General features: G+C 37.4%; 1 protein-coding gene across 1 annotated transcript in view; it reads right to left on the bottom strand.

Moving 5' to 3' along the window:
- The window catches only part of LOC127418748 (signal peptide, CUB and EGF-like domain-containing protein 3), a 144,577-nt gene that overhangs the window by 16,114 nt on the left and 113,948 nt on the right, over window positions 1-14,515 (bottom strand). The window contains exons 9-14 of the mRNA XM_051659521.1: window positions 7,728-7,844; window positions 3,644-3,766; window positions 3,013-3,129; window positions 2,832-2,927; window positions 2,181-2,297; window positions 1,846-2,004 (exon numbers count right to left, since the gene is read on the bottom strand). Coding sequence (XP_051515481.1) covers window positions 1,846-2,004; window positions 2,181-2,297; window positions 2,832-2,927; window positions 3,013-3,129; window positions 3,644-3,766; window positions 7,728-7,844 — 729 coding nt within the window. The remainder of the gene's footprint in view (window positions 1-1,845; window positions 2,005-2,180; window positions 2,298-2,831; window positions 2,928-3,012; window positions 3,130-3,643; window positions 3,767-7,727; window positions 7,845-14,515) is intronic.

Genomic DNA, 14,515 nt, shown 5'->3' on the forward strand with positions numbered 1-14,515 from the left:
CTAAATGTATCCCTTTTAAAGCACCACAGTTATCAAAGCACCGCTTCTGTAACAAACCCTCTGTCTTCTTCAACAATACATTTCAAGACAGTTACTGTCGGATTTCAAACAGTCTGCTGTGAACAATTTTCCTGTTATTATGCATAATCTGTAAGTCTATTTTTGTGAGCAATAACAGGTTAGGGCAGACTACTTGATGAGACAAACCTCCATCTAATTGATTCGTAAACAAAATGTCGTTTTGCACAACTTCAGAAGTTGGGCCGGGTGATAAAACAATCTCGTCATTTATCGGGGGAAAAAATACTCTATGGATGAGAAACTTTTGAGTAATTTTCTGCATTTAGCCTATGTTCTACATCTAGATGATCAGGTGTGTGTCGCTAAAAATGCAAGCAGTTCGCCAAAGTTATACAGTAAACACAACTAGCTAAATGAATCACAGAGATCAAATCAGCCGGTTAGAAAGTATTAACCTTGCTAGCAGCTACCTAGCCCTGTTGTCATGTAAACCTGTAATGACCAGCCTCTAAACTCTGGAACAAACTTCCACAACATCTCTGTGGAATTTTAACTTATCAGATCTTCAAAATACAACTGAAAACTCTTTTCAAATGTTTCTGGTCCCTAACACTGTAGTGCTGTTTTCCTCCTCTTTATCTCATAATCTTCATTATCTAATTTCTTTATTTCATGTGCTCAGTTCAACATCTCATTTATGATTTATAATTGTTTGACTGTTTAGTTTTGTTCTCCTAGTCTGTATTTTGATTTAATATTTGTATTATTCTTTGTTTTTTAAGATTTTGTAATTATCTTTATACTTATATTCTGAGTTTGTTTCCTCTGTCTATACTTTCGTTGTTGTTTCTTTTCTCTTTGTGAAGCGACCATGAGGTCTTGAAAGGCACTATATACTGTAAATACAAATTATTATTAATGATGCTAGGTAGCTGCTAGCTAGCTAACTCTCCAGCTAATATGATATTGTTGTGTACCGAACAAGACAGCACTGACAATGCAATAAAACTATCGACTGAACTCAACAGCAACTCCGACATCAACAACATTAGTGTTAATTGATGTACAATTTAGTTAAATGTATTTGTTAAATGTGTCATGATCCATAGCGCTGTCACATCGACAAATGTTTTGACACAGGCAAGAAAGTCTTTCAGTGGATAGAATGACTTTTAGCCTACAGCAATTAAGTCATGTATGGGTTACATAGCTGATAAGTGTCGAGCCAAAACCAGGAAGAACAACTTTGTTGGAAACGTAAAAATTAATGGCCATGTGGATAGTCAAACGCCCTCTGAAGATAATGAAATTGTGCTGGAAAATGTGACGCTGACTACCACCCCTGGAGTCCTGAGTTCAAATCCAGGGTATGCTGAGTGACTCCAGCCAGGTCTCCTAAGCAACCAAATTGGCCCAATTGCTAGGGAGGGTAGAGACACATGGGGTAACCTTCTCGTGGTCTCGATTAGGGGTTCTCGCTCTCAATGGGGCGAGTGGTAAGTTGTGCGTGGATCACAGAGAGTAGCATGAGTCTCCACGGTGTCAACCACGCCACCACGAGGACCTACTAAGTAGTGGGAATTGGGCATTCCAAATTGGGAGAAAAGGGGATAAAAAAGTAAGTATACTTCTTGAACTTCAAATTAAAAGATGGCTTACCCTGAAGAGTTTACTCATTCCCCATTATGGTATGAAATTATATCGTGATAAATATTGATACCGAACGCTATGAAAAAAATATATTGTGATAATATTTTTGGCCATATCGCCCAGGCCTACTTATATGGTAGAGGGTTTACATTAATCAGAGGACATCAGACTCACCGGTGGTGTCCGCTGGCTTGACCTCGGCTTCCAGCTCCAGAGTGATGCGTGTGACCTCTTTGCTTGACGGGTTACGTGCACGACGACCTTTGGTCTTCTTAGATGAGTCACACTTCAGGTTAACGAACGTGACCAGGCAGTTGTTGCATGGTTGGCCGCCTGCAAATCAAGTCATTATTCAGACAGAGGGCATTTATACTTCAGTTTTTCCCATTTTTGGAGTTACACTGTCCATCATGACACCTAATTAATACTGTCACTATGGCCTTTTTCCATAGCAGGGACCATCAAAATGATATGGTACCCTTCATTTCCTGGCCCCTATGACCTCTGACCTGGCCCGATCTGTCTGCCGTTGTCCTCAGCCCTCCCCTTATGCTTTGGATGCAGGTTACATTTGGCATTCTTGATCCGGAAGGATGCCGTCTGCTTCACTGGAGGGGCCTGAGTCTCTACAACCAAACAAGGAGGTGTTCACAAAATCCAACACATTCATATTAAGCCATTATTATCAAGTACTAGCCAAACACATTGATTCACATCTGTAAGTTCGCTACATTAAAGATAATGTGATTTTTTGAAGATAATGAGACGGGGACAGTGTTTACGAAACCATTTTGAAAACGGGCATTCATTTTTGCCTGGCCTGTTTGTTTTCTTTGAACATTTATGTAGCTTAATGCTCACTCGGAATACTTATGAGGAACAGCAGTTTGAAAATATAGTGTACCGTGACAGCAATCCTAATCTGTTAAGTGACATGAAACAAACATCAGGCATGACAAATAAGTTTCAAATTTGCCAAGCACATCAAGTGATCTCATAATTGCACAGCTGTGATGTCTCTCTCTTGATGTTTCTCAGAATCATTAGTTACAGCCATTCAAAAGAAACGTCTCATCAAATGCCAGATCTGTTCGCTCATTCTGAATAAGTTAATTTACTCCTGAGATGTGGAAGGTATGAGGACATACGTATCATCTTACCTATGCAGCTCTGGATGCTGCTTGTGTTTAATCTGGTCTGGGATTTACCTCGTAGGATGGGTATTCCACAACTAACAGAATAGCTGTTGTCCGATTCTGAATTTAAAAGAGACATTAGAGTTGAATACATAAACATGATGTACATTTTTTTTCTTGGGGGGTTGGGGTCATTAGAGTTTACCTGCCAGGTAATGTGCTTTAGACGCACAGGTGAGAGAGCAGCTTTCTTTTTTCCCCATCTTAATACAGGTGAGGGTGGCTTTGGGGGCCACAAGATTAGATGCACACTTGACAAGCTCTGTATGAGTGAAATACACACTTCATTAGCAGAAACCAATGTACTGCCTTTAATTTAAACTGGTTTAAAAAACAAACTAACAATAATTGTATTACAGTTATTTTATTACTTTAATGTGGTTTAAAAATACTGAATTACAATGAGAATCAACCTGGGAATTACCAAAAAAAAAATAATAATAATAATAATAATTAAAAAAAAATAAATAAAAAAAAGAATTTTGGTGGAAAATGTGCTTAATTGTGCAAAAAAAATCAATAAATATTTCTCCATGCAAAATATAATTTCTTTTTCTTTTAATTTAGGTGTGAAATGTAGCCACGGAAGGTTTCTGTGTGTTTTACCCCTACATGGGAATTACAAAATTATGTTGGAAAATACAAGCACTTGATAAAACCTCTTTTACAACATGGAACTGACAACACACATTGGCATTTTAGATTTGAACCATGAGTTTTCAGGTAATTTATCGTGGCATCTGAATGGCCTTTAGGTGGCAGCATTGTCCACATACCAATACAGTCCTTCTTATTCCAGTGCAGTTTGTAGCCTGGGGGACAGGTACACTCGTAACTGCCCAGCGTGTTCACGCATCCAAATTTACAGCCACCCCGATTAATGCTGCACTCATCAATATCTATAAAATAAAAAGAAATATAGAAATGTTCATTTAATTTATCATTGTTTCAAAAGGCCACATAGAAAATTGCGGGTCTGCACTTTCAGTACACAGAAGATTCTAACACCTCAACCAGATAATATAGGCTATGTTTAGAATAGCATATTAAATTACTACTCTTAAGATTTCTACAGTGTATAGTATGGAATACCCGGATGACCCACTACATCTGTCAAAATGTGAGTATATAACAGAAAATATGTGCTGGATACTGTATATCAAAATGCAGTGCACTTGACTTGACCTTCCATTTACAGTGTGGTGAATGAACTGGAAGTATTTATAGCCGCATTTGTTCACTCATTATTTGACCAGACTGCCAAAAAAAAAAAAAAAAAAAAAAATGTCACAAAATGTAATAAAAAATGCAAATGAATGAAAAAAAAAAAAAAAATCCAAGATGACAACTGGATGCCACTCGTATGCAAAGCGATTAGGCCATGTGACAGCATTGCATACAAGTGTTCTAAACGTTTACTGTGGAATAATGCCTACTGTTTCAAAAAATATTAATATATAGCGCATACTGCACAGTGTTCAGTAAGTAGTAAGTTAGTATTCCATTCCGAAAATAGCCATTCATTATTATACTAAGAAATACAGAACTTTTGTTCTCTGATTCAAACATAAGTTTCCAGCTGTTGCAATTTTACCAGTCTCCTCTAATCCTCTATGATATGAGTCAGCTACGGTTATTAAAAGCACATTAACCAGGAGATGACAGATTCTTAGCAAACAGTTTTCCTCTGAGGGCATGGTGATCTGATGATCATTTGATAACTGTCATAAAGCACATCGTGATTTATTTTTTTATTTTCTGGGGGGCTCTTTTTCCTGAAGTACAGCCCAGAGAAGATATCACTCTGCAAGGTTTTCTTGTTAATCTGCTGAGTTTTTCTGCTCAGATATCGGGTTATATCTGTAGTAGCTTTTGAGATAAGTGAAGACAGAACAGTGTTGGGGAAGCTACTTTGAATCTGTAGTACAAACTACTCAGAATTTAAAGTAGTTCAACTACAGTAAAGCTACCCCTTCTTTTTTTTTAATTAGAGCAGCATTTTCACAAAACAATTGGCACAGACAATTAGTATCTTAATTAAGATGACGGCATTAAACAGCATTTGAACAGATACATTTACACCCAGTTCAACCAATAAAAGTTGAAATCACCATAATTTAGTAACTATTTTCATTTTATTTATTTAGCGTTTAAATAATTAAGACCCAAATGAATACACATCTTTTTATTGCTAGTCAGAAGCAGGTAGGGTAGGGATATTTTCATATTAGAGAGCATGTTATTACAAAAATTTGGATACGCCCCTGAGTACAAGATGAGTCATCAATATTTCTAGATGTTGAACTGATGAAACAGCATAACCAAAATTTGCTAATGGAGCTGGTTAATCAGCATGGTCAAGCCAGGATGGGACACCAACATCCAAAACACAGTAAATGCTGGTGACCGACATTGCTGGTCTTTTTAGCACAGTCCCCAACACTGGAATAGAACCAGCAGAAGTTGAATTAAAAACACCAGAAAACTAAAGGCAAAAGAGAGAGATGTTGAAAGTGTGATTGAGTGGATTAGAAATGCAGACACAGAGAAAACAAGAGTCTTTTGACAATGTTGTTTGCTATGCAAGCTGAAACAAATGGAATGCGAAGGGGGAGTCTTTGTGTATTTCTTGCTAGACTAGTCTGGTTTTCTTTTCTCTGTTGTATTGGCTACAGGCTAAACCTTTGACTTTCACATTTCCTCTCCCTCTGTCCAGATCCTGAGCCTTCATCTATCTAAAGAGTGAGGGAGAGAGATTAGGGGCAGAGAAAAACGGTTGTTGAATTGATACATGTGTTAACTTCCTGTAGCTACATAGCTTGGTGCCTCCAAGACTTGTTCAACTTGAGGGCCACTCTCAGGGTTGGGCTGAGGGCACGAGGTGCAAATATGAATGTACTGTATTTCTCTATAAACATTAATTGCTGTTGTCTTTCTTGTGTACAGGCATGCCCAGGATCAAATGCCGGCAAAAGAGAGTAAGACACGGTGAAAGAGACTTATCAACACTGTGCTTGTGTGTGTGTGTGTGTGTGTGTACAAGTTTGGCTGTACTTGCAAGGGCCAAATTTTTGAAAATGTTTTCACTAATATAGTGAAACATTTCGAAAACCAACTTGTAAGGATATTTTCAGTGTGTTTGAGACCCTTATCTGCTCGGAAAAGTTAGAAAGAGAGCAATATTTGTCCTCACAGTGGATCTTGAGAAGATCAACCAGGAATTGTGATTCAAATATTTGAGATTTGAGTTGATGACTTGTGCAGCATTAGTATTTAATATTCTCCCAAACAGACCCCAATGTCAACAGCTTTTGTGGCATAATGTTGATTACCACAAAACTTATTTCAGTAGTTTGTAAGTTAATGTAATCCTGCTTAGAGGATAGTGTAAACATGTGTGGCTTGCTGTCCCCAAGATTTATTGTTGCAGGAAAGTGAGCTATATTTTAACATTTTTAATATAATATTATTTGTTATCTGTGACTTATTATTTACTTACACCAGAAGCTCTCCTGTGGGACATCATATCCTGGTTCATTGCATTGTCCGAAAAAAATTAGTGTGCTCAAAGCCTAGTGTGACCTAGTCCATATACCCTAAAATACACTTTTCAAAAATGTACCACAAGACGTAAACATTATATGTGTTAACATGATTTTTGTGTGATAAAATTGCTTACTAGCCATATTTGTGTAAAGTTGTATCCAATATTACAACTTTGTTGTCATGATGATGTAATGCCGGTTAACTCGGTAATCATGGTATTGGATATAACTTTACACAGATAAGGCAAGTAAGTGATTTGTCACTTTAAAATCATTTTTACATGTTTAATGTTTACATCTCATTGTAAGTGCCTTACTGTAACAGCGATTTTTGCTTTTTTTAAATAAACAAGGGACGAGTTGAAATAACTCTTTACAGTAATCAACATTTTTCACAAATGCTGATTGATCTTAACTGAAATTGCACCCAGAACATTCCTTTAACAATGAAACAGTCATCATTCATAAAGCAGATACTGATAAGTGTCAGTTATTTGATTGTAAGCTCTGAAAAAATAAATTATGTCTCCACGCCTATTGCACCTTTAACATCCATTTTCCAACAGATAAGCCACTCATGGGAAACTGTAGAACATTCTCTAGCTATAGAGAGCTCCATTAATCTTAGTGCTATCTAACTATCCAATAAACAGAGAGAGAAACATTTATAATTTCTAGTGCTCTCAACAACAGTGTGACGCACACATCTCTAACAGAAGCTCATCTGCAACGAGGAGACAAGCGGATGTCAAGATTTATAGTGAATAAGGAATTTAATTGTGGTCTGTTTCTCACCCAAAACGACTGAATCGCTTCAGAAGACATGGATTAAACCACACTTTTTAGCTGCATCTATGTCCTTTTTGGAGCTTAAACATTTTGAACCCCATTGGCTTACACTGTGTAGAAAAAACACATCATACATCCTTCAAAATACCTTTGTTTGTGTACCGTAGAAGAAAGTTAAATGAGATTGAGTTGGCATGAGGGTGAGAAAATTATGAGAGAATGATCATTTTTGGCTGAACTATCCCTTTAAACCAACCTGGACACAGTACACACATTAAGATTTGATTATATGCATTCAGAGCATGTGAGCGGAGAGGAGTGAGTTGTCGCTATGCTCAAATATTGGCTCATGTGCGTGCACTTAAACTTGACGCTCAAATTCAAAAGTTATCACTCCTCTCCTCGCTCATGAGCGTTAATGAGCAAGAGTGATGTTGAAGAGGAGGACTTTTAAACCATCTGGTTTAGACCCTAACTAGGATAGTCAAACCTTGTTAGAGAAAGTACAAAATAATGCAACTGTTACCTCCACAGTGAGCCACACCGTAAAGGATGTAACCTTTGTGACAGTAGCACTGGAAACTTCCAGGTGAATTCACACATGTGTGGTCACACGCCCGGTCAAAAGAGCACTCATCGATATCTGCAGAGACAGAGAGAGGGAAATACAAACACTTAAATTCACATAAACATGAAAATAATAACATTAAAATTTGCTCATGCAAATTGCAAATTCATACAGATGACCTTCACATTGTTGGACATTGTAGTGGGGAATTTTGAGGTACTCATTTTGAGGCATACTAAGAAATTTTTTTTTTACATTAACATCAAGACTAGAAGCCATGATTAACAGTAACATAACTGCTCCATCTGAAGTCAATCAATTCAGTGTAATCCCCATTTATGCCTTAATAACCCCAACACTTTACCTGGCTAGAATCAAGGTATTTAAACTCCTCATTCCCATTTTCTCTGTACACAAGGAATTGATTTACCTTTAAACGCTCCCCTGTCTGCCCTATTACGGAATATGTCATAATTTAAGACCGTTTGGGTTGGTCTCTGGATTATCTAAACTGCCACCTCACTCATTCCCATAGTAAGTAATGTATGTTTCCTGCCTGCCACACATACACACACACACACACACACACACACACACACACACACACACATACATATTGTATTCAGAAAATGAAACCTATTTTTAGGGCCATTAAGATTGTTTGCATTGAGGACGGGACATTTTTTAACAAAGTATTGTTAGAATTCATTGAAAATCTTCCTCTCTGACTTAGTTTTCAAATCAAATATGGAGCCTATGGCACAGGATGGATGTCAAAGACATCAAACGTCATTGGTTCCAGCATATCTCGTGAGCAAATGTCATTGAGCCTGTTTATATGCACTGCAATAAGCTGATAACTAACAAAAATAAGTTTATTCATGAAATTTGACAACGGAAGAAAACTGCGTTAACATTACACTTAAAATCATCGGGTTATTCTCTGCTTTTAATGGTAAAACTTCAAAAGTCATGCACACAACACGTAATAAGCCAGTAAGAATGCCGAAAAAGGGGTTTACATGCAACGCAAAACTGGGGTAATGTGCAAAAATCTACCTGTGTCGATCGGTGTATTCTCAGACGGTTTATAACCTTACACCGATTAAGGAAAGCCACTGAATGCATTTACAGTAAACGGTGTAAGAGCGTGCATGCAAACGCACTCATTGATGTCCAACCTGCGCCACAGGTGCCAAATTTGATTTGAGCGTTATGGGGAGGGGAACTTAAATTTCAGTCTGTTCCTCACACAAACCTATCATATGGCTTCAGAAGACATGGAATTAGTGCATGAGTCACATGGTCTACATTTATAGTGCTTTTATGTTTTATTTTTTGTCTTTTTTGTTGCTTGGCAGATGTGGTCACAACGAACTCTTTTATAGAAAAGAGCTGCATGAAGATTCCTCAAAAATTCTACTTTTGTGTTCCACAGAAAACAAAACAGCATACATGTTTGCAAAGGCATGCAAATAAGTAAACAATGACAGAATGTTGTACTATTCCTCTACAGTAACCTTTGTTGGGCAAAATAGTTCAGTACTGGGAATAAAGTGAGTCGAGGAAACCAGTATTTTGCAGATTTGGTTTGCCCTGTCCTTTTTTCTCAGCCTTTGGTTGTTAGACTAATTTACAAGCTGTTGGCACAATCATTCAGGCAGTGTCATCCTCAAGTTACCCCCCAAATATGGCTCCAAGAAGCAACTTATTCAGTCACGGCCTGAGAATGCACAGCTCCATGAATGAAGCTAACAAAATCAATACACCCCCCGAAACTCTTGTTCAATCTAACAAATTGCCTCAGTTATGTCTGTTTTTCGTCTCTGCTGAACACCAATCCATGGATTGGATGTGACTGCAATAGGGGGGATATCATTCAACTTCTCAGCAGGAGAAAAACATTGAAGAAAAGAACTTCATGCACTCCACAGGCAGGAATGAGTAACCCATCACATTGATTTTGATTCCAAAGGGACTCTACCAATTCCTGGATTTAGTGTATGGCTCTCCAGTTTCAGAGAATAAAGGAAACCATTTATATGATTTTATGAAAAAAAAGTCTGATTTAATTTATTGTCGAAATGAATGGAAAACAAACATCATTCTTTAAATCAGTGATTGTCAACTGGTTGTTCTCAACACAAAAAATCGGTCAGAAGTCTGCTCTGATAGGATCTCGAACAGCAAGAAAAACAATGCCTCACGCAAGTAATAAAAAGCCACTAACAATATAATTTTGGTACTGTGTTTGTTTGTCACTTGATATCCAATATAAAATCTGGGTCCAAAGCAACACCACTTGAGAACCACTGATTTAAAGAGCATGGACTTTGATGTATCTTCTCCAGTGTTCATTTTGTGCAATTATAGCTACTTCAGAGCATCAGACTTTTTAAACCATAAATCTACTTTATTTGGAGATTTTCAGAAGGTTGGATTGTGCTGCTTAGATACTAGGAAGTTTATTTTTGGAACGGTTGGGCGTCAGTAGGAGAGGGTCTGTGACAGCGGGTGTGTGTATGTGCTGCACAGCACAGGTAAGTGTGCATGTGTGATACCAGGCATTCTTTAAAAACACCAAAACATTCTTTCATCTGCGCATTTCGGATCTGCATTACTGAGTGGGTCTCTGTCTTCAGTTATGTCACAATGCATGAAATAGCAACTGGAATAAGCAACAGAAAGGGAAGAGAGGTAGTTGAATTAGAAATACTATCTAGATTTTATAGATTTATTGATGTTATTTTGTCAAATAAAGTGCTGTACAACAGAGCATCACATTATAATTCTCCTGTCGAGCTTTCGTTTTGAATCAAACTTTTTTTGACGTGAAGGCTTTTTGTTCTGTGTTTTTGATGGTAGTTTTACACCTTTGTTTAAGACTTGGTTATATGTGATTATTAAAGTGCGGAATGCTGCAATTATCTATATAAATATAAAGTCTGCAGGTGCTGCACGCTTCTCAATAAATGAATGCTCTCTTCTGTCATCTACTACAACAAGCACAGCGCAATACTCATAAAATGTGGTGTTTTGATCAGTCTGTGTTTTCAGTTTATAAGCGGCTTCCACATTTACGTGTGTGCTGAAGCGTGCAGCATATGCAGACTGTATTTATTTAATTCAATCGGCGATTTCATAATAACACAAATTAATAATCACACTAGGACATATCACAATTTTAATTTGATCGACTGTCCATTTCAGTTTAAAAGGAGTAACAGAGCATGTGCTCATAAGTGTGTGAGCATTTGAAAGCAGCCATCAGACAGACAACGCGGAAACCGAATTGAATCAGTGCTCGGTACTACCGGTACTGCAAAAATATTGTTATCATTACATCTTTTTTACATTTATTTTAGTATCGACTTGGTACTGAAATACTGGTACTTTTGACATCCCTAGTAATAGCAATGCTTCCCTAGCAAGCACGACTAACAAAGAAAAATGAGTGTCAGAGAGAGATATTCTGACTTTTTATGCAGGTCCCTCTTAATCTCACAGTTTGAAACAATAGCATTGTGAGAGCAAAATTGTAGCTAGTTTGTTAGAGCAGAGATAGGGGCTTTATCAGTGACTCCCACCTAAGGAATACTGGGATCTGATATCACCTCCCCCTAAACACACTTCAGAAAGCTCTTAAGCAGACTAAGGAATGTCTCCCTCTTTCTGTGAGGTGTTGAAAGACACATCCGTCCCTGTTGATGGGTCTTTGGAGAGGGTCCTCGCTGCAGACTTTAGCGCGATGACGTAGTGGATCGACTCCTTTGTGTAGTAGATTTTGGTGAGGTAGTGGATGTTTTGGTTTTTATGCATTACACTGAGTACATTATTCCTTAGTATTAAAGTATTACACCGAGACATTTGTATAATATAGCTTAGCTTTTAAAAATGGTCATAACCATGAATTTCGTAAATTACTTTTCCTTGTTGTTCCTCTTCACCCACAGAAAACAAATATATAAATTAAGCAATATACTCCTCACTATAATGTGCTCCTCATTTTAACATCTCCACTGTACATAAATACCATGGGGTGAATTATTTGTATATTAACATGTAGTGGTCAAACATACTTGGAAGTACGTAAAAGTGAAATTAAAGTGAATCTGGAGCGCTTTCCTCAGCACACGGAACCGAATGGAGCATATCTGTTACTCTGAGCACGAGATGGATTTGTTGAGCACATAACCGCTCTGAATACACTGTAATAATGCTTCTACGCAATACAGACAGGACAGAGCAGCGTGCATAGACTTTGAAGCGAACAGCTTGATTTATCTATTAATTTAATTAAATCGTCATAGCCCTTTGTGGATAAATAATCACACAATGTCATACTGCGATTTTATTTAAATTAATTATGCAGCCCTAATATATATATGTGTGTGTGTCTGTGTGTGTTATATGAATATATACTGTATTAATGACCGTTAAGTACGCTACATTAATAAAACAAAACATTAAAATGTGAACACGCATGCACATTAAAACATCCACTATGTCACTAAAATCCAATACGCATGGGATTAGATCCACTACGTCACTAAAATCCAATATGCATGGGATTAGATCCACTACGTCACTAAAATCCAATATGCATGGGATTAGATCCACTACGTCACTAAAATCCAATACGTATGGGATTAGATCCATTACATCACTAAAATCGAATAAGCATGGGATTAGATCCACTACGTCACTAAAATCCAATACGCATGGGATTAGATCCACTACGTCACTAAAATCCAATACGCATGGGATTAGATCCACTACGTCACTAAAATCCAATACGCATGGGATTAGATCCACTACGTCACTAAAATCCAATACGCATGGGATTAGATCCACTACGTCACTAAAATCCAATACGCATGGGATTAGATCCACTACGTCACTAAAATCCAATACGCATGGGATTAGATCCACTACGTCACTAAAATCCAATACGCATGGGATTAGATCCATTACATCACTAAAATCCAATACGCATGGGATTAGATCCACTACGTCACTAAAATCCAATACGCACGGGATTAGATCCACTACGTCACTAAAATCCAATACGTATGGGATTAGATCCACTACGTCACTAAAATCCAATACGTATGGGATTAGATCCATTACATCACTAAAATCGAATAAGCATGGGATTAGATCCACTACGTCACTAAAATCCAATACGCATGGGATTAGATCCACTACGTCACTAAAATCCAATACGCATGGGATTAGATCCACTACGTCACTAAAATCCAATACGCACGGGATTAGATCCACTACGTCACTAAAATCCAATTTGCATGGGATTAGATCCACTACGTCATCGCGCTACAGTCTGCAGCGAGGAGCACTTGGGTCTTTGTGCTGATGACAGCAGGGAAACACAGAGGCTGTTAATCCACAGATAAAGCAAATATTATGTTTACAGGTTTCACTCACGACATTCAGTCAGTGTCAGGGCTCAGGCTGTGATTTCCTCTCAGATATAGGATATAGACTATACTGTGTGATCTGGTTTGTAACTAAAGGGCTGATAGAGTGATTATTGAGCAAGAGAATTGCACAAAAGTTTATATATATTATTAGTTTTATTTGATAGTTTTTTTTCAGCATTAATCAATAGTTTTCTGATGCTGATTCTTGAGTCTTAAAACATTTATTTTAAACAGTATATAGTTAATAATTTGACAGTAAGAACTGTAAACGTGCACACATTTCAATAAAGATGATGTCATCAAAAGTGTTAAAGGAATGTTCTGGGTTCAATACAATTTAAGCTCAATTGACAGCATTTGAGGCATACTGTTGATTTCCACAAAGAAAAAAAATTATAAAATAAAAAAAGCAAAAATCACGGTTACAGTAAGGCATTAACAATGGAAGTGAATAGGGCCAGTTCATGAACATTAAAATACACCATGTTTCAAAAGTGTAGCCACAAAATATAAACATTATACATATTGTCATTATTTTACTGTGACAAAATCTCTGTTCTACATGCTTTTTGTGTGATAAAGAGGGGGCACGGGGAGAAGCGGAGAATTTAATTCACGTAAAACCAGGCAATCAAACCAAGAATTATTGCTTAATCATAAATAATAAAAAAGACAATCATTCAGTTAATGTTTATCAGAGATTTCACACAAACACCAGCCAATTCTAATTCAACTAGTTTTAAAAGGTATTGTAAATGAGGGCAAAAGGTCACCGATTTTTTATCAGGTTCCCATCCTGACATTCCTCACAACAATGGTTACAGTATTAAAGCAGACAGGAGGAGATACCCTCCTGCCCCTGAAATACTCTGCTCACATCAGACAGCACTGTAGCGGGCAGTTAAAGTGCTGACCACTGCTGTTCCCACACTCACCCAACTCACTGAGAGAAAGGAAAAACAATGAGGGGACATTTGTCAGCTCAGATTCGGTAAAAGTGCGGATAAACCTAAACAGGCTTGTAGTCGATTGCAGCATAGAACTTCCAGAGGCCAACTGAGATTCCAAACAAGGACGTGCAAACAATAAGGTTATTTTAAAGATGCTAGAACACTAAGTTGTTAAAGATGAGCGCTTGCCAGTAAATGAAGCCAAAGGTGAAGGCAATTTAGTTTTTGTTTTTAAAATGCTTTCTTCTATCCAAGCTTAAAGGAATAATTCAACCAAAAAATATAATTCTCTCAAGTCTCAGATTAGTATGACTTTCTTTCTTCTGCAGAATACAAACGAAAATATTTTCATAGA

Source organism: Myxocyprinus asiaticus, chromosome 28 (assembly GCF_019703515.2).
Source record: "Myxocyprinus asiaticus isolate MX2 ecotype Aquarium Trade chromosome 28, UBuf_Myxa_2, whole genome shotgun sequence".
Classification (NCBI taxonomy): Eukaryota; Metazoa; Chordata; class Actinopteri; order Cypriniformes; family Catostomidae; genus Myxocyprinus; species Myxocyprinus asiaticus.